The sequence below is a fragment of the Pyrgilauda ruficollis genome, unplaced genomic scaffold (assembly GCF_017590135.1).
Source record: "Pyrgilauda ruficollis isolate IOZ18807 unplaced genomic scaffold, ASM1759013v1 scaffold30, whole genome shotgun sequence".
In the NCBI taxonomy this organism is placed as follows: domain Eukaryota; kingdom Metazoa; phylum Chordata; class Aves; order Passeriformes; family Passeridae; genus Pyrgilauda; species Pyrgilauda ruficollis.
The window spans coordinates 285,716-306,133 of record NW_024524378.1 but is presented as its reverse complement, the minus strand read 5'-3'; the positions used below and the strand labels follow the sequence as shown (position 1 = coordinate 306,133).

At 46.3% G+C, this 20,418-nt stretch overlaps 1 protein-coding gene across 1 annotated transcript in view; it reads left to right on the top strand.

Annotated features, from left to right (window-relative positions):
* Positions 1 to 6,769, top strand: part of VXN (vexin) — a 16,577-nt gene extending 9,808 nt beyond the window's left edge. The window contains exons 3-6 of the mRNA XM_041473641.1: positions 8 to 34; positions 3,115 to 3,176; positions 4,836 to 4,921; positions 5,743 to 6,769. Coding sequence (XP_041329575.1) covers positions 8 to 34; positions 3,115 to 3,176; positions 4,836 to 4,921; positions 5,743 to 5,929 — 362 coding nt within the window. The 3' untranslated portion in view covers positions 5,930 to 6,769. The remainder of the gene's footprint in view (positions 1 to 7; positions 35 to 3,114; positions 3,177 to 4,835; positions 4,922 to 5,742) is intronic.
* The last annotated feature ends 13,649 nt before the right edge of the window (positions 6,770 to 20,418 follow it).

Sequence of the window (20,418 nt, the reverse complement as noted above, 5' to 3'; positions counted from 1 at the left end):
GGAGCAGGCCCCGCCAGCGGCGCGGCCCGGCACGGTGAGTCCGCGAACGCGGCCCTTCGCTCCCCCCGGCTCCCCAACAGCTGCCGGTTATGCAGAGAAGCGGCCTCTTTATTGTCTACCTGGAGGATAATTCCCTGCTTAAAATATCCGGTGGGATTAATGAGCTAATGACCGTGGCTTTGCTCAATTTATTCAGAGTCATAAACTCGCTTTATTCAGAGTCATAAGCACTCGCTGACTGAAGTTTCTTGCTGTTGGGATGACCCCGAGCGTCCCTTTTTCCTAGCCCAATGGTCTGAGAAAGAGTAGGAATTCTCCAGCTCTGGTTCACAAGGTTGTTTATTGTCTTTTAGCTAAAATATTTTTTCTCAGACCAGCAGAGTTCTGTCTAGTAGGTCTGTCCAAGGCACAGTGCCCGCCCCTGGGCTGGTGTCTACATTTTATACTACATGTTACGTGTAGTTTATTTATCATTATTTTCCAATTGCCTATGTTAGACAGTTTGCCTCTACTCTAGACCAATCTAAATGTGCCACCATCACCAAGAAGATGGAGGTTAGGAAGAAGAAGGAAGAAGAATAGGACAACACTCAGGTCCCTCCATCTTGCCTCCTAGACCCCCTATAATAAAATCCCCAAAACTCCATTTTTCACTTGGTGATTCATTCATTATTACTCTACTTAAACTTTTGTCACTTGTGATTCTTCATACCAGGTTGGTAATTTGCTCCATGGGTTAAGACCAAAATCCCAAGTGTCTTTGGCTTCCTGCCAGGACTCCCCAGCCCCCTGCCAGGTTCTTCAAGCCCCTGCCAGGGCTCGAGCCATCCAGGGCACCCAGAGGGGTTCCTGGGTTCCAACACCTGGCAATATTTTAGAGATGACAAATTGTAAATTACTGTGTTTGCCTGAGTCATCCTATTATATAAGATCCCTGTTCAGTTGCTTAGAATCAGCTAGAATATAATCATCAGGGATGGATTTTCAGATTCTGGATGTCAGCCACAGACCTGATTTTTTGGCAACCAAAGCTTGTTCAGCATATTTGTGAGAAACCATGAAGGAAAAATAGAGCTTGCCAATACAAAACCAAGGAGATGAGTAAACATAAACAGAGCGGCCATTCAGCTCCTCCAACACTGGTGTGTTATGTTTGGAAAACTGAAGCTGGAGCAGGGCTGTGCAGTTTCACATGGGATGGCCTTTTAATCAAAAACACATCTTTTGCTCTCCTTTGAAAAATCACCCAGATGCAGTCAGGTAGTATTTCTTTAAAGAAATCCCACATGGCATGTTTTTCCAAGATAAATTGGACATTTGGATGTTAAAAGATGCTAAATCTCTAAAGCAGGTCCACGAAGGTGCATGTTCCTCACATCATTGGTCTGCAACCACACTGCACATATGCCATCCCATTAAGAAACCAGCCAGACAAGAGTGGGGCCTGGGAAACTGGAAAGGAAGAAACTGAGCCCCTGGGACCATAGGAAAAGATCTCAAAAAGATCTCAGGACCAGAGCCAAGATGTGGCTGAAAAAAGAACAGGAGCTTCAGGACTGGAGCAGGGACAGGAGAAGGAGTGGCTGGGACTGGCTGCAGGGTAAAGGATGGCAGAGAGGCAGAAAGGAGGGACTGCTGGTCTCTGCTCTTCGGGGACATGAGAGGTAAAGGATGACAAATAGGTGCAAACAAGAGAAAAGCTGTAGGAATCTAAAATGAGAGCAGAAAAGGGGGAAACAGGTCCCATAGAGGGAGAAAGGGAAATGAGTTGGCAGAACTTAGAAAGTAAGCTTAAATTAGAACCAAAAACAGACAAACAAACAGAAGAACACAGATGAGGCCATTAGCATGTGTTATTGCTACCATCAGAAATCCTGCACAAACAGCAAAGGAGAAGGACAGTCCATTCCAGCATTCTGGAAGTGGAATTCACACTGCATCCAGCCATCACTGTCCTGAGGGGAGCAACTACAAACCTTGAAGCCATGAGGACTTTCTTTTGCTTAGATGTTTTGCTAAAAGTTTGCAAGAACATTTTCTGTAGCTAATAAGAGGGACAGGCTGAAGGGAAGAATCAGACAAAGTAAGAAAAGCAAAACCAAACAAAAAGAAAAAATCTGGGCATCAGCTGAAGCACTGATGATCCACTTGCTGAGTACTGTTAGTACCTAATATGCGCGATGAGAGGAGCTAATTGCATTAGCTTTGACGTGAGGGATACAGTAAGGTACCTAATGGAATTACTGCAGGGGGGTGGAGCAGGAAGAAGGAAGCTGGTTAGGATATTTATCACAGGCAAATATTGCCCCCAGAAGGAGGAGACAGTTCCAGTTGCTAAGTCATGCTGGAGACAGCACTAGAAGCAGCACCCTGGCTATTTCCAAATTTGCTGTCGTTATTTATATTCCATTGGTCAAAGCAGTAGAGAGGTCCACATTCCCACTGCCAAATAGGAGGATTTGGCCTCATAAAAAAATCTGGCATCCCTCACTCATATATTTCCTTGGCACAGTGGGCAGGCATGTCAGTGAACATTTATCTATGGATAAGGTATTGGATGAGCAATTACTTGAAACTGAAGGGTAACCTTCAGAGCTGAGGACAGCAGAGAGAGATGTCACTCAGCCACAGGCAGAAAGGTGGAAATCCCTCCTTGTGATGGGGTAGACATAGCACACATCTCTGCCCAGGTTAAAATAACTCCTCAGAGCAATACAGAAAGGAGAGAATGATTTCCAAGGCAGGACAAACCTGCAGCGGGGGCTGAGGAGCAGCATTTGGGCTCTTTGCTTGTAGAGATACACGAGTGCTTACAGAGGGGGAAAGGGCTCCCACTTAGCTTGGTCTGCTAAGGCCAGCTTGTCATCTCATTTGAAAAGTCCAGGAGCAAGATCAGAGGCTTTCCAGAATGACTTAAGCAGCTCCACAATCACTTATTTTGACACCACAGTAGATGCTCACTCTGCTGTTTCGGCTATAATCAAATCTGGTGGGACTGTAACCTGTATCTGGGCTCTGTCCATATCTGGGTTTTACTGCATGGAAGGAGGTTTTTTATACAAGCTGTGCCAATGGGATAATTGCAGCTAATATCATGTTTCTTATGCTTTACAGTGGGAATTACTGAACAGGAGTCATCCAAGTCCTACAATCACCTGTTGGATGGAAAATCTTTGGTAAGCAAATAGAGCAAGACCAGCTACCAATGCATCTTAAAACCTGTATCCATCAGCGTGTCCCACAGTAACAGCACGTCAGCCTGTTGCAGCACCTGCAGATTTCACAGCCCTTGTTAAAGCTTGAAACATGATTTATGCCAGAGGATCCCTTAGCTGGGAGCAGAGACTGGCACAGGACAGAGAACTGCCGCTCAGGGACCGGGAAGAGTGGTGGGATGGAAACAAGCAGGCTCCTGCTCTGGATGCTCAGCCACCTGCAACAGCTGGCAGAAATTAACCTCTTGTCTCTCAGGGCCTTTCACAAATTGGGAAAAAATATTCTCAAGTGGAACAGGCATCAAATAATTTGTTTTCTCCAGAATGCCAAGCTGACACAATAATCTCCAAAGCCAGAAATATGAATAAAGAGTTGATGGGAAAATTATCATACAAACCCCCAAAATGTGTTCTCTAATAGACAGAAAAAATATTTTTGTTAAAAATTATTCACCTTTACTAAAATGTTCTGCCTCCCTTCTTTGTCTTACAGTGCCCCCCTAATTTTCATAGTCTCTACATTTAATAAAAACTGACTTTTTCAAAGAAAAAAATATTATTTTGAATAGTTTCTGGCCAACACCAGACCATGCTGTTGAAACTATGGTTTCAGAGGCCCTTTTGGATGGCTGAAGCATGCTTGCTAGCTGATATCTGGGCTACCCTTAAGAAAAATGACAGTACAATACTTAAGGATGGTTAAAACTAATGTTATTCAGTGTAATGAATTTAATTGTACCTACCAATAATTAACATAGTTACATTTCAAAGGATGTTTGCAAAAGTGATTTCAAACATCTCTAAGCCTTAGGATACGTGAAAGACACACCTAAATGTACCCAGTCTCAGATTAATCCTAGGAGAAATAGCCCTAGAAAGCTTAAGACCAGTTATGGTAGTGACAACAATATGAACATTTTTTTTCAGGATTGCCAGTAAAATCAATAAGCGTGCTTATTGCCTGAAATAATGAGATGACCTCACAATTTTTGACTTTTTTTTTCTATTTCTGAGCAACTCACGCTTAAACTTACCATCTTGGAGGATATGCTGTTCTCAGAGACCTGTTTATGGGAAAACGTGACTCAGTTCTGGTGGGCAATTTATGATCAAATAAGACAAGGAGGAAGTGGATGATTAGGCACTTGTGGGGCTGTGGCAGAACTGGAGCATACACACCACACCACAGAGCAGCACACAACAAAGCAGGGAAACATCTCTGAGTGCTGAAGGAGCTGTGATGGCTGAGACATCTGCTTCCCAGGCAGCTGTAGAGGTGGGAGCAGCAAGAGGCAGGCTGCTCACTCTGCACACAACCTCACTGCCTCAGGAAGATAAACACAAAAACTAGGGAATACAACGTTCTGCAAGTGTCCCTTCTTTGATGGGAGGTGTAAATCTGGCTCACTCAAGTCCTGTGCTGAGCTCAGTGAGAATATTCATGTGAGCAGCTGGTAACTGTGTGGGTGAGAGTTGGGCCGTCACATCCTTAACCTGCTTTCTCTTGTTAAGAGATTTACAGCATTTATTGGTTTTCTTAAAACAGCATCTTTCCTCAGATGACCCCGTGTCCCCACTCATCAGTGGCATTTCCTGATGATGTGCTTTATCCTCCCACAGATCCCTCCATCTCCAGTTGCCCACATCACGGTGAAAGCTGTGGCTGTCACGGGCTCGCCCACACGCGACCGCACTTCTATGGAAGAGTAAGTCCCTTCCCACCCTTCAGACATGCCTCTTGCTTCCCAAAGGCAGGGAGAGATTGCTAAAGGTTATACTGATTTTGTTATTAGCCCTGGCCCTTTATACAGCTATCGCTGTGCCCATTACAGCTCTACTTTATCACTAGAAAAAAAATCATTGCGATTCAAAATAAAAGTATTTTCCCCCTAAGAAGTCTGTAATATTTGCCCTAAAATGTGATTAGAAAATGTAATTAATTGAAGAAAAAAATTATGTCTTAAAGTGTAATTAAGGAACAGCTTGACCATAGTACAAATGCACTCATCACCAGGCAGTTAACCCAGACATGGGTCTGGGTGGGATGTGAGATGCCACCATTGTCACAGTGTCCTCGCACTCCATACACAGAGATGTAAGTTCCCCTCAGCCAGTGGAGCTCATCACTGCCATGTGGTCCCTTGGGGCTTTGGAGGAAGGGCCCAGCTCTCTCCTTGGGCAATCCCCCTGCTCCTTGTTGGGTGGCAACTGCTCGAGAGGATGCACTTAGAGCGGTCCCACTTGCAGCCCATCCCCTTGTGTCAGTGTCCCCTCTGACAGTGAGAGAACAAGGGCACCAAGCTGAGTGGTGGCAGCTGCAGCATCCCATCCCCCTGACCCACAGAGCCCCTGCTCATTCCAGACTTGCTGATCCCGGGGGTGGGCCAGGCGTGGGCACACGTTTCAGCCAAGCATAGGAACACCTTTTCAGCCAGGCAGCTCTTGGTTCTGAGTGGCTGGTTGCCATAAGCAGGGAAGAAGGGCCAGAGAGAAGCACTCTGCACACAGCTGGTGTTTTATTTGTCAGCCACAGGCAGCGCTGGAGGAAGACAACAGAGTATGACCTGGCCCTGCCACCAGGAGCAGAAGCTTCCCTACCACTGACAGGAGGCAACCTGTGTGGGACACCCAGCCTCCTGAGGAAGATGTGGATGAAGCACAAGAAGAAGTCAGAGTACCTGGGGGCAACAAACAGTGCCTTTGAGGCGGACTGATAAGGCTCAGCATCCCTTGGAAAGGCAGAGGGCCCTTTAGCAGGACAAGGTGCTTTAGGATCCATGAGGGAACGGACACAGCACAGCTCATCCAGAAAAATTATATCCTTTTTGTTACTTGATGCCATTGCCTCAGAACAGCGGGAGAAAGGCTAACAAAGGTAAAAATGGTGAATATGATGCAACTCAATGGCCTTTCCTTGTTGCATTACACTAAAATCCTGACTAACCCACTAGATTTACCTCTTGACTCAATGCTGAGACTACTGCTGACCCATTCAACATTTCCTATGTCCTGTCTGAATGAGCTTGGACTTGCAACAAGAGAAGCCTATGGAGAGTTTGTGTATTCCTGCAAGACAACAGACTGATTACAGAGTGCCATTAAATCCCAGGGATCTGCCTGTGCACCACTGCCTGTCATCTTTCCCCTCTCATATCATGAGATAAAAAACTCATCTTGCGATATGCTTGGCTGAACAACACATGCTAAAAAACATCTCTTTTCCTTCAGTTTTGATGTTTCAAGGCAGGAGTAAAAGATGCAAAAATTCTGAAACAATGGACCAGAACTGAGCAAGTTTGCAAACATATGTACCAAACTTTGCTATGTGACAAATGACTTGTGTTTTAAGTTGTCTTGCCAGATCAAACTGTGAGCAACAGGATACCCTCAAGGGATACTTTCTGCTGTAGAACCTGCTTATGAGTGAAATGGTAGTCAGCAATTTACCCTCTACCCATGTGGTAAAGGATATTACATTAAGTGCACAAAATACTAGGAGGAAGGAAAAAATGTAAATGGTGCAACTAGGTGACTAAGTATAAGATATTTGCATGTAAGAGACCCGTGCTTATGAATAGATGGATTTAATGGGATTTGCTTTAAAAAATTTTCTCTTCTTTTTTTTTTTTTTTTTTTTTTTTAATTTGGAAATTGCTGGTCAGGTCGTCTTCAGTTTTTTCTCTCAAAAAAGAACAAAAAATAGTTTTACAAAAAAGTTTTCACCTCTGTTATGGACAATATTACATTAGCCATGAGCAGTACTTGCCTTCTGTGAGTGCTCTCCTATTTATTATAAAAAACCACTGGTTTCCCTAAATACAGAACTTTATATTTAAAGTCAGAGGAGGCGTATCTCCTGTTGTTTGTAGTAATGATGACCTCTAATCTAACCGCCAATGCACCAAGGCGTAAAATAAAAATAAAGCTCTGACTCTGGGACAGCAGCAGAGGGAAGGAGCTCCCCTCTGCAGCTTGCTTGCCTGCAGCCCGTGCAGTGAAATCACTGAGGTGCCATCACACCCATGCCATGGTGGTGAGGGGCATGGGGTGAGGGATCCCTGCTCAGGGGTCACCCCTCAGGAGTACCAAGGGACCACCTGGATGGGAGGGAAAGACAGCCAGGACTTCTGGCTTTGGGTTGAGCAGCACACAGGAGAGGTTTGCAGCTTGACAGCCTGAGCAACCAAAGTTCATGGAATGGGAAAACAAATGGAACAGGCCAGTAGCTTTACAGAGCATACAGGTCCTGATGGCTGCAAGGAGGGCAACAGCAAAAACCTATTTGGGGCTGGACATGGTGGAAATGGTAGTAGGATGGGGATGAAAGTTCTTACTTAAAAAGGTACTGTGGCTTTTCTTACTGCTAGAGCCAAGTCAGTCCAGTGTGCCAAGGAGAGAGAGGCACGACACCTTCATCAAATACCTGTGCTAGCCCTCCTGTTCAGCTCTCCATCACTGCTCCAGTCACAGGCTCCTCTCTCAGAGGTGCTCTACTGGCCAGAGGAAAACTTTGCACCTGGAAACCACACAGACTCTCCCTCCTCATTACCAAGGGTGAAAGTCCTTCTCTGGCCCAGCAGCCCGAGACAGGGATGATCTGCTCTCCAGCTTTCTTTTCTTGCTCCTGGGAAAGCAGCAGAACACAGTTCCTTGTGAGCCCCGTGCTGGCAGTGGTGACCCAGTGTTGCCCATGTGTTCTCGGCATGAGAGAGCAATGCTGACACCCACTGAAGGCTGCTCACCTGAACAGTTCCCTGTGAGAGGTTTCTCACCTTCAAACTAGAGCGTGGCACACTGATCCTGTGCAATAGTCTGAGCACCCTGACCCTGCCAACATCAGGTCTTCTATGACTGAGCCAAGCTGGAGCCATGGTCAAGAGTTTCCTGAAACATTTTTTACAAACATCGCTAACCACACTTCAGCCCGCTCCTCAGCCCATAGAACTCTGCCAGAAACCCATATTGTATTTTTGCACATATAGGTAAACCTAGTAAATTCAGTGGGACTGCTCCCCTGCACAGCAGTACACACATTCAAAGAGCTGGGAGAAAACCAATCACTGCTTCCCCTTTTTGGTCTCATTTCCTAAGCAAAGGAAAAATAAGGATGGTGGACAGACCCTGGGAAAAGTTACTGAATTAGGTGTAATTAAGGGAGTGAACATTTGTGGTACCTGCTCTTGTAGTTAACATGGCCCAAAAAGTAATCGAACACAGTCCAGGGCAGCAATAGTTTTGCTTGTTGAGGAAATTGCATTGTAGAAAGAGTATTTAATTTATTAATTAATAGCTTTGAGCAGTGTGAGGATGGGGGTGGAGAATATTAATATTTCTTCTTAATAATTGCTGTATTTTGACATGTGTATTTATACTTTTCTTATTTATTTATTTAAAATTTGGATCTACAAGAGAAGGAGCTATTTTAAAGAAGCATATTTAATTTCTTTGTATTCCAGGAACTGCTGTGGAGACTTTTTGTATTGTAGTATTTATTTTATTGATTTAAAACTATGTTCTATACTTTAAAAAAACAAAACCAAACAACAAAATAAACAAGTAGCATGTGGTTACATATGGATCTCAGAGAATTAGGAGTTTTTGGGAAGCATTTAGTGGCAAGTAAAAGAGGTTGTATGATACTGAAAAAAGGTGAATCTCTGATAGCAAAGAACATGAACTTTATTTTCCAGAGCCTGAAAGTGTATTTGTGAGCAGCTTCAGTATTATCCAGGTGATAGAACCATTTTGTTATCAGATGTGCAGAGAAAAGCCCTGGCGCTGTCAGCAGCTAGAAATCAGACACACCTGTACACACCTGACCTCAAGCACCTCCCACACAAACAAACATTTGCTCACCTCCCTCTCACCAAATAAGAGTGCCAAGACAGAGACTCCTGAAAGGATTTAGGGCTCTGGTAGATAATAAAGCCAATGGAGTTGTCACCAAAGTCACTGAACTTACCTCATAGACAGCCCTGGCTTTGGAGAGCCCCTGCTGAACCACGGCCCAGCCTGAGGTGGATGGCACAGGACCACAGGAGCCCAGCCTAGGGAAGGTGACTCAGGACTGCAAGTGGAAAGAATTCAGGACACAAGGAAAGAAGCTTATGGTGTGGGCATGGTCTATCAACCCAGACTTCACAGCTCCCCATTAGAGGATGACTTATTCCCTGCCTGCCACGCTGCCCATAGTCACACAGCTCTGGTGAAAGGTTGCCACATTTCTGGCTCTTCCATTACAGACACCATCTACGTTTAATATGAGCAGCCAGGGAGTGTCCTCTTGGTGAGTGTCCACACCACAGGAGCTGCCACAGATTTTTTCCAGGACCTGGCCTCTGCTGGGAACTCATCTGGAAATACCTGATCTTTAGCTGTGCATTAAAAATACCAGCATGAGTATGGAAGAGGATGTGGATGTGCAACATATTTTCCAGATGAAGTTGTACAGAAAGCTGCATTAGGTTGACTCCAGCACGCTGCCAGAAAAATGTGAAATAGTGATTACAAAAATAAGTGAACTTTACCATTTTTCCACCAAAGACACAAGCTGTTAACTGTGCAGCCAAAAGCATTGCCTCTGGCACTACCAGACATAAGCCTGATGTAATAACGTATAACATCTGTGAGAAGATGCATTTTTCAGACATATTTCATGTCAATTTATAATTTGGTGTTCCCCAGAACTAGAGACTGACTAGGGCACTGATCTTACAGAAAGAGACTGCATGATGACAGTCCATCCTGCTTACAGCCATTTATAATTAATTTCCCCCCAAAAAAAGATTTCTAATTTCTCCCCACCATTTCAAAACCATCTTTGTGATAGAACTAATCACTAAAAGATGCATAATTGCTTTGCATACCACTTTATTTAAATAAACTGTAGTGAATTTAGGCTGGGCTAATATATAAAATAATTCCTACTGATGCATGAAAAAACCACCACAGATATGCCTTACTTGCCTTTCTTCCCCTTTTGCTCTCGCTTTACAGGTCCTGTAGCAAGCAGGTTTGCCACAAGAGTCAATCACAGACACGTCACTATTTGAGGGAATACCACATCCTTTATACAGAAAATATTTAAACCCAAACATTGACATCAGCAGAATAATTTTACTTCTGTAAGTTACCCAGTCAGAAAAGTTGCAATGTCAGGACTTGCACACACAAAAATTGAAACAAGTCAGATTTCTCAGATGAGACCCCTGTTAAGAATCTCTACAAACAATACAGATGTCAAATAGACACTATTATCTATGCAAAGTTTTTAGAATCTCAGCATTAACTCTAGAGATGATTCACCAGTGAGCAGCTAACTCTAAACCTTTGAGGTGGGTAATGATGTCATTCTGGGTAGTCCCAGTCTCCTACTTATGATTACCTCCTGTGAGTGTATCATCAATGTCCTGGCAAACTTTCACTCCCTCTTCCACCCGTATCTTTTCCAATTCTTTTGCCAGCACATGGTGAGTTAAGGTGGTTGAATGCCTGTAGCCCTGAGGAAGCCCTGTAAAGGTACATGGTTGCCCCCATACACAAAGGCAAACTGATGTTGATCCCCTTGCTGCAATGGCACCACACAAAACATGTCTTTAATATCAGCAGTGGCCATGACCCTGTGTGCCTGCTCCTGGATGCTGGCTGTGAGCTCAGTGCTGTTTGGTACAGCTGCTGGTAAGGGTCTGTGTCAGCACTGAGGTGGCAGTAGTCTACAGTTAATCTCCATTTACCATTTGGTTCTCACACTGGCCATACTGGGGAACTGGAAGCTGAGTGAATGGGGATAATTTCCCATTTTTTCACCTCCTCTAGGACTGGGGCAATTCCCTCCCAGACCCCCAAGAGCAGTCATGAGAGTTTGACATTTGTAAGTTTTGAAGGGGGAAGATGTGGGGCCATCAGCAAGTCTAACTTGGTGCTTGGTGGTTCCAGAGGACCACTGGCACCTCAGATTGTCAAACTCTCCCTTTCAAAACATCCAGTCCCAGTAAACTTAAAAGGAAGTCCCCTGTTGCCATGGTAACAGTTATGGTAGCTTCTTCTCCAGTAACATAAGAACAACTGCAGTGGTATGCAGTGGTTGTGACACCCCAACACATTCACTACAAGCAAGGGCCATTTGGGTGGGACAGCTCCTCAGGTGGTGGCATCTTGTTTAGTCAGGGCTGATATCTGACCCCCAGTGTCCACGAAAAATGTTAGCACTCTGCTTTTGGGTCTGGGAGCTATCATCAATAGATGTCTCCATTTCCATTACCTGTGAGGTGTCCAACATAAATCAACACAGCTGCTGCTCCCCTGCACACCTCACGGGAGCAGAGCTTTCAGGTTCCCTATTTTGTTTAGCACACTTTCTTCCCTGCCTGTGTCAATTAAAGGGGGCACGCTCAGGCTCATATAACATTTCTCTGCCCTTGGCTTCTGAGACATTTTGCCCAGCCATTGTAGTACCATCTCTTCTAACTTGTCCTGAGGAAACCATCCATTACATTTTAGAGATTCCCTTCTGCCAGCCTTGTGACCAAATTGCCTCTCGTGAGTGGGCATTCCCACCCAACCTGATTGGCACAGGGAAGAATCCTGTGGGAAATCCTCAGAATAAATCAGGTGGTCCAGATTAGAAAGAAATGTGAGCAGCAATTCTGAGGTACTGCTGTGATCACCTTGGCACGGCTTTTCCAGCCCCAGTGCTCCTGGAGTTGTAGGCTCTTTGACTCTCTCAACCCTAACCCTAACCCCAACCTCAATGGCAGCTTGACCCTGGGCCAGAGGTCCTTGGTGCCATAGGTGGCACAGATTAAAGAGTGTGGAGCTGGCAGTGGTGGCACCCTGCCCTGGTGCCCTTGTAGTGCCTTTTCGAGTGCCAGTGTCCCTGAAGCTGCAAACTCTGTAGATCTATGAAGCCTAAACTTACCCTCAGGGCATCTTGTCACAGGGACTGAGGTCCCCATCTCCATGAGTGGTCCAGATGAGAAAGATGTAGGAGCAGCAATACTGGGGTCCTGCTGGGATCACCTTGACATGCCTTTTCCAGCCCCAGTGTTCCTGGAGCTATAGGCTCTTTGACGCTCTCAACCCTATCCCCTAAACTATGTGGCATTCAAAACTTTTTTTAAGTGGTAGAACTCTTATTTAAATATATGGGCACACAGATCACTAATATAAAACCTGAAGTATTTAGAATGAAAAAAAGGAGTTGAATATTTAATTCAATAAGACGAAGACCCAGAAAACCCCAGAAATTTAGATCAAAGGGGGACAATTCAGGATGAAATGGAAGCAGTGTGAATGATGTGCCTCTTCTTAGCCATCAGGTTGAAGTCTCTACTAGAAGAGACACATATTTAACATATTTAATTAATGAGGCCTGTGGAGTAGTACAGGGCCTCAGAGCTGTTCTAAAGGAGGTGGATCAATGCAGACACTTGCTAGCAGCCCCCAGTCCCAGCCAGGTGTTTCACCACATCAGACCTCCTGTCCTGCACATTTACCTGCCTAACATCTGACTCTGCTTTATTTTAGACTGATATTTCCCTACTGAGCCGTCACGCTTTGCATAGCAGTGAAACAGCAAGAGGTACCACACAACCTGTTTGTCTGATGCTCCCTTTTTTGGGTGTGATGGGCTTCACTGGACCATAAAGCAGAAGAGACATGCAAAGGCCCCTGCAGCATGCAGAGCTCTTCAGCCCTGTGTCTGACGAGGCACTTTTGGGTGAAGTGAGCCCTGGGGAGCTGATGCTGCGAAACCAGACACTCTGTCTGTGATGTGCCTGCACAAGCAAAGGAAACAACAATCTCCTCACCAAATGTGTGTCCTTAGTAACAAGGACCACAGTCAACATAGCAAAAACTTCAGCAATTACAGCCCACTCTAGTTCCAAGCCCCTGTCATGGCCAGGGACACCTTCCTCTAGATCAGCTTGCTAAAAAACAGCCTGACTTTGAACAGTTCCAGGAATGGGGCATCCACAACCTCTCTGGGCAACCTCTTCAGTGCCTCACTACCCTACAGTAAGGAATTTCTTCCTAACAGCTAATCTAAATGCAGCCTATTTCAGTTTAAAGTCATTCCCCATTGTGCCATCTGGACTTACCCTTGTCAAAAGTGCCTCTCCAGCTCTCTTGTAGCTCCCTTTAGGTACTGGAATGCTGCTCTGAGGTTTCCCAGGAGCCTTCTCTTCTCCAGGCTGAGCAGCCCCAACTCTCTCAGCCTCTCCACAGGAGAGGTGCTCCAGCACTCTGAGCATCTTCATGATCCTCCTCTGGACTTGCTCCAGCACATCCAAATCTTTCTTATATTGCAGGGCCCCAGAACTGGACACTACAGTCTGGAATGGGTTTCACATTACTTGTCTATAATGAACTCCTATAAATGATGTTCATCAGCACTCAGAATCTTACAATGTCGATTCATTTAGTCTCAATTGCAATATACAAAAATCCAAGCCTGGCTAACAAATTTTTTTAAAATCATTTACAAATAGAAATACCAACTTATTTAGCTGACAACAACATACTGGAAGTGGGTCATCCCATTAGCTGAAGAGACACAAATATGCTAGGGGAAAAAAAAGTAATAATAAGTCTCAAATAATTTTCCTCCATGGACAAACCCTTTGACATGGACATTCCCAGCAGCTGACACAGTGGGTTTTCGTGCCTCAGTGCACCAGCCACACGCAGCACAGACAAAGGTCTGTGCAAAGCTGATGTGGGGCAGGCAAGGCTGTGGAGGAAGGTCGCTGTGATCCATCATGCAGGGCTGCAAGGGGACAGCTGTGACTTGCACACACCTCAGCTGACACCTGACCGATGGCTCTGGCTGTGAGGCTGTTTTGGAGCCAGGCACAAGGCTCTCACCAGACACAGGGTCTCCGTGAGGATGCTCCATGGCTGTGCCCCTTCCTTCCCTGACCTTCACCACCTAAAGAAATGAGACAGTGTGACAGAGGAGTCACCCCAGCTGTGCAAAGCAGCTGCGGTCTGGCTGCCACCAGTCCAGCACCCACCTTGCTCACACCAATCCTCTCTGTGTGTAAGGAGTGGGAAACAGCCGTGCAAACCCTTCCTAGGGACCCCCTGGAGCAGGACTCAGCCCATTCTGCCTTCCTCTGTGGCTCATGACATTCCCAGCTGTGCCACAGCCAGCCCCCACATCTCCCCATGCAGGGAAGGCAGGTCAATGCTCACACAAAAGTTGTAGCAAACATGTGGAACAAGTTCTGGCCCCACTTGCACACCAGCCACAGCAGTTGGACACATCGAGGGCCTCTCTGCAGCCCATGCCCTCAGCTTTAGCTCCCAGGGTTAAAAACACCTTCCTGCTGCTGGGCTAGAGACACTTGTGTAATGAAAGCTTAACCAGCATGATCAAAAGGTGGAGACGCTGAATCCAAGCGTTGTGGGGTCAGCAGCCTCAGCCCCATCAAAAAAGGGTCAGGTAAACCATTCCTCACCCAGTCCAGCTGCTGAAGCTGGCACCAGCAGCTCTGTACAGATAGCAAGGTAAAGAGGAAGACTGCACGTTCCAGCTGATAACAGCCTTTGTGCAAAAGCAAGAGAAATGGCTTATTGACACAACTCCTGTTTTTAGCCATGAACAGCTGGCTTACAGCAGCCTTGCCACTACACAGCAGCCCCCAGCAGGCATCTGGAGTGTTGTGTGAATTACCAGTGCAAACATCACACACCAGCATTGTCCTGACACGGAGCACAGCTCTGACACCAAGCCAGCTTCATAGATTTTCTCAGCCTTCAGGTCCCCCCACTGGGTTGTCCGAGTCCATAACCAGGTTTTGGGGGTGAGTCACCCTCCAGAAACCCTGCAGACATGTGGGAGGGGGGTGGATGCTCTTCCCAGAGGGTGGGAAATCCCTGCCCTTTCTTTCTGGGTATCCTCTAATGGAGAAGAGAGGCAGGCAAGCACCCAGGTGTGCAGAGGTGAATGCTGCTTTGCTTAGGCACAGGCTCCATCTCCACATCTCTCCCTGTGTCACCAGCTAACCTGGCTGGCACCATTATCTTCTGGCTCATAGGTGCCTGCATTTCTCTCAGGAGAATGTTGGTATTAGCAAGCTTGCAAATTGCTGTTCTGCAAAACATTTAAAGCCTCAGTAAAAGCAGACATCAACAGAATAAAAATCTACTCCAGCTAATCCAAGTGCCTAAAAATAGGGTACAAAACTGCTCTCCTGTGATAAACCTACATGTATTTATAAAGTCACAGAATTGCATCACAGCCACTGAGCTAAAAACTTCAACAATGACTGTAATATAAGATGGGAAAAATTAAGTTTCAAAACTCAGATGGAACAAGCATAAAGCACACATCTCCTGGCAGCCCATGGACTGCTCAGCTCCCAGCAGTTCACCTGAAACACAAAGCCAGCACATGATGCAGTCGCCAAAATGCTGAAGGAAGGCTCTGACCAGTCCTAACCTCTGGGACTGTGCCCTGCTGCCATGGAAGCCCTCTCCACAGGCTCCAGAGAAGGGAGCCCACTTCATGCCAGAGAAGAACATTTGCCTTCACGAAAGGGACCCAGCAGTGCAAACTTCAACACAGTCTGTGTTTAGTTGCTCACAGTTTTGGACCTGATACGTTTTGGACCTGATAGTTTCCATGAGGAGCAATATTTTTGCGAAGTACTCAAGGAAATTTGAACACTTCCTTTTCCCAGGATGTGAAAAATGCTAAAAAGCCCTCTGTCCTCTAGTCTCTTTTTTGATGCACCATAACAGACTATTCAACAGATGTTTGGAGTGAAGTTAGAGATAAATGAGATTATGGAGCCAGTTTTATGCAACAGTCAGGTCACCCAGTTACAGCAATTACTTTTGTCCCCAGATATCATCAGGTCAGCACCAAAACCCTTTTAGTAGTTCTGCTACAGAACCCACAACAGAAGGAAAACTCCAAAGTCACCTCCTCAGCATTTAGTTGGGCTCCCAGCTGCAGGGCTGTTAGTTTAAGCAGATTATTTCAGAGAGAAAGTAGCACATGCACGAGCCCTGCAACACAGGACACAACAGCTGCCTTACAGAGAAACACTTCCCTTGATCGAGGAGCTCTTGCCTCACTTTTGCTGCATAGAGGGTAGGTGTTGCACAAAACCACCCACTGCCACACGCACACTTTCCCCTGTGGCTCAGCACCCGCTCCCAAATGACAGCGTAGCTGTGTCCTGCTGGGGCACTGAGCAGGGGACATCTGGCTTCACCCTCTCCCAGCCAGCAGCTCTACCTCAGACCACCATCACCCACTGCAGAAGCACTGCTTTATTTCTTTTCATTTCCCATGAGGAAATAGCACAAAGTCCATCTAATCAGGACGAATGCACACAGCTGTTATCCAAGCTCCTGCATCTTGATAGCCGGTGCAGGCACGGACTCCTGGCTGATGTCACACACTGGGAAATGAAAGGACCTCCATCACATGCTGGAAACAGTGTTATGCAAATGCTGTTCCATAAACATCCAGGATAGCTGGACACCTGTCACCTTGGGCTGCACACAGCTGAGGAAGAGGCTGCCTGTCACCAAGACCCCAGACAGGCTGTGCGCTGTGACCCACGGGCAGCACTGCACTCAGGGCTGCTTGTGTACCACATGCTGCAAGGCAGGGACAGCATGCCACAAACAGCCCTTGTGTCTGCACCCTCATGAACAGCCAGCTCTGAGTCTCTGATTAGGTTTGATTTAGGTGGCACAAACCTCAGCTGGCTCTCAGTGCATGGTCCAGTAACTACAATTCCTCACGGAAAACATTTCACACAGCACAATGTGATAAGAAAAACATTCCTGCAAATGCATCAACGTCTTCCTGTGCTACAAGGCATCCAGGTGTGGATTTAAGCCACTTTAAAAAGTAAAAACTAATGTTTTTGAGCTTCCCCCTGCACAAGCCCCAGGCCAGGTCTGTCAGAGCGCCTGTGAGCACTGCAGGGACAGACTGACGGCACAGAGTCAGGGCAGCTCCTGCATCCCTCACCTCCCCTGTTCATTTCAAACCCTCACCAGACTCTCAGAACCAAACCCCTCCTTTCTCACTCAAATCCAGAGTTTTTAGCATCACTGACTGCCGGGTGTGAGGTCACAGCAAGGAAACAAGTCCAGCAACTAAAGGAGCAAATGAAGGTCACTGCTATAGAGTAAATCTATTGAGGTGCCTGAAGTTCTTTCTTCCCTCCAAGATCTGTGTTCTGCCTGCTTTGCAGCTGTCATATTGCTTAAGTAAATCAATAGCTAATAGCTTCATTCATGCTCTCTAAAGAGCCAGAAAGGCTTTTTGTTCTGGGTTATAGACAGAAGAAAAACTGTGGTCCATAAGTATTATGCTACAATGTAGTCATTTCTATCCTGCCATCACACTCCTTGTGAGACAAAAAATTGCAAAAAAACTCTGCCTGAAAATACTCTGTCCCCAGTCACTACATATAAAAACATCTTCCAAATGATTTCTCAGGTTTTAAATTAAATACTAAATAAAAATTTTTAAAATTAAATTTAAAAAATAAAAATAATGCCTAATAGGAAAAAAAAGTTACTAGGGTACAAAAACAAGTGCTTTGGTCCAGCCACCACCTGAACTGTAGCAGCGTGTGCTTGTGGGTTCAGCTCCAACACTCAGTGGACACACAAATGTGCTGGCACTTGAGGTGATCTTGCTTGCTTAGCTCTACAGATTTTACCTAAATCAGCATTATCTTTTTCTCCCATCCTGTCAGACCTTGCAGAATCATGGTAATTTTTTTCAACATTTTTAATTATTTGCATTTTTGACTGTTTTAGCAGAGCTGGCTCCAAGTACATTTGCAGAGCATGCCTTTGCTCTGAATGCAAGCAGTGTCCAGCAATAGAGTTTAAAGGGTGGAGAAGGATGAGGTAGACAAGGACTGCTGCTGACAGCCAGATCCAGTGCTTGTCCACCTGCAGAGCTGAGCTGCTGTGGGGCAGGGAGCTGAGCTGGAACTGGGGTGCTCACGCCTCCCTTATCACAGAACCTGGCACCAAACTTTGGGAAGGATGAACAGGATTAGATGCTGCAGGTGCTTCTTCCCTGAAATTGTGCTTGCAACCAATGATCCTCTTCAGGGCAATATTTCTCTTCTTACCTTGCTGTTACCTGCTCATTTAAACCTGGAAAGGAGAGAAACATGCATGCTTACTCCTGCCTTCCCCAAGGGCAAGGAACACAATGCTGACCCACACAGGGCCAGGCTGGGTTATAAACACAGACCCTGATGACTCCTGGGCAAATGTTTACCAGCAGGAAACATTACAGAATCACAGAATATGCTGAGTTGAAAGGGTCCCACAAGGATCATTAATTCCAACTTTCAGCCCTGCACAGGACCATCCATAAAACTGCTGACAGTGTCTGTCATGAGCTGAACTGAGGCTCTAGACTTCAAAGTTCTACTGAACACGATTTCCAGAAGATTCAAATTCTGCAGCTATTTACAGACACATGGTTGAGAGCCGTTCACTATATGCATGAGATGGGAGAACTTCAGGTGAAGAGAAACTCCCCCTGACATGTTGTTAACACCCACGTTTGCTCCTGAGCCATTGCTGAGGGAGGGAGTCAGATGCCACACGTTGTCCAAGCTCCTCAGGAGCTTTGTGGGGAGAGAGGCATCTGCTGCCAGCCAGCCATGGCTCTCCTTTCCAGGGCCAGGACCAATGGAACCCCTGTGCCTGCTTGAACTTCTGCTGCCTCCACTGCACCCTGAGAAGGGTGACCTCAGGTAACCCAGGGCACGTTTGCCATTTTCCCTCAGCCAGACAGACAAAAGCAATGGAAGATGTAATGTGTTTTGCACATTTGCCCAATGCAATTAGCAACAGGCTCTTAGCCGAGGGGCTGCATTGTCACACTCAGCTGGAGCCAGCTAAGCTGATTTGTCCCTGTTCGCAAAACTCCCCTTTCACAGGCCACTGACTGTGGTCAAAGGACAAACCGATGAGGTCCCATGTTGGCCCCAGCTGCCAAAAGGTCCACCCCCTCCACCTGGCCCTACAGGGAGACTGGAAATTTCTCTCTCACTGTTGGACAACCAGGTCCATGCTGCAGGAACTTCCAGGCTCCCTCATTCTCCTGTTCTGCACTGGAACTCTTGTGCCCCAGCTTGGCTGGCCAAGCGGCTAAAACACCCGTGCCAGCACTGCAGGCCAGTATTTACAAACCACACAATGTACAAACACAAGCATAACCATCGCTTATTTGGCCCAGGGGAAAATGCTTGCACTCCAGAGTGCTCACCACAAGGCACAAAAGGAGCATCAGCTCAGCAAACACGGGATGCTCCACACCCAGTCACTGAAAGTTTGCTAAAGGAGATGCTATATTAACATTAAAAAAAAAAAAAAAAAAAGGGAGCAGGGGAAAGAAAAGAAAAAGCTCTCCTCTTCCCGCCAAAAATTATGCAGCAGCAGGTCCACAGAGTGTCTGCCAGATGACCCGCTTGTCACACTCATAATTGCTTCCCATCTGGTGTCTGGAGCACACAAAGCCTGGCCGTTTGCCAGCGCAGGACGACGCACAAACTGGCCTACTTCTGGTGACACGGGCCCTCCAGACACCGCTGATCCCCTGTTTCCGTATGGCTGAGGAGAACGTGGCATTCATTTGTAAATTGCCGGCGGCTGATTTATCCGGCTATTCGCCCCGCTCAGCGCAGCTCACGCCTCCCCTCGGCGGCGCAGCCCCAGCGCCGGGCGAGTCCTCTCGCACCCCGAGTTGCCACAACCACTCGCTCGGCAGTGCACTGAGAAGCAGAGCAAGCCAGCCCATCCCTACGTGTACATGGAAGCACATATCCAGCCGCTCCAGCGTACAAAGCTGATTCCTTTTCCAAGCTCTGTCTTTCCACCTAACATAAAGGCATAGCTTCTGCTGTTCAGACAGCTCCTACAAAGGCTTTTGAGATACAAAGTATCACTGCATATAAGCAGTCTTCAATAAGCACTTTTCTCTTTTGTCTGCTCTACTGGTATGTCCTATTGAGAATTTATTTTTTTTTTAATGCCTGCTGGTGTAAAAGCCTGACACCCTCAGAAAGCTGAGCAAGTACTCCTCAATCTATGGGACAGACTATTTCAAAGCAGAGTGCACAACACTGTAAGGGGTACTCTGAAGCTCTGAGGGTTGTGCAAGCAGCAAACATCACTTTTACAAGGAGACTCTATGACCGAG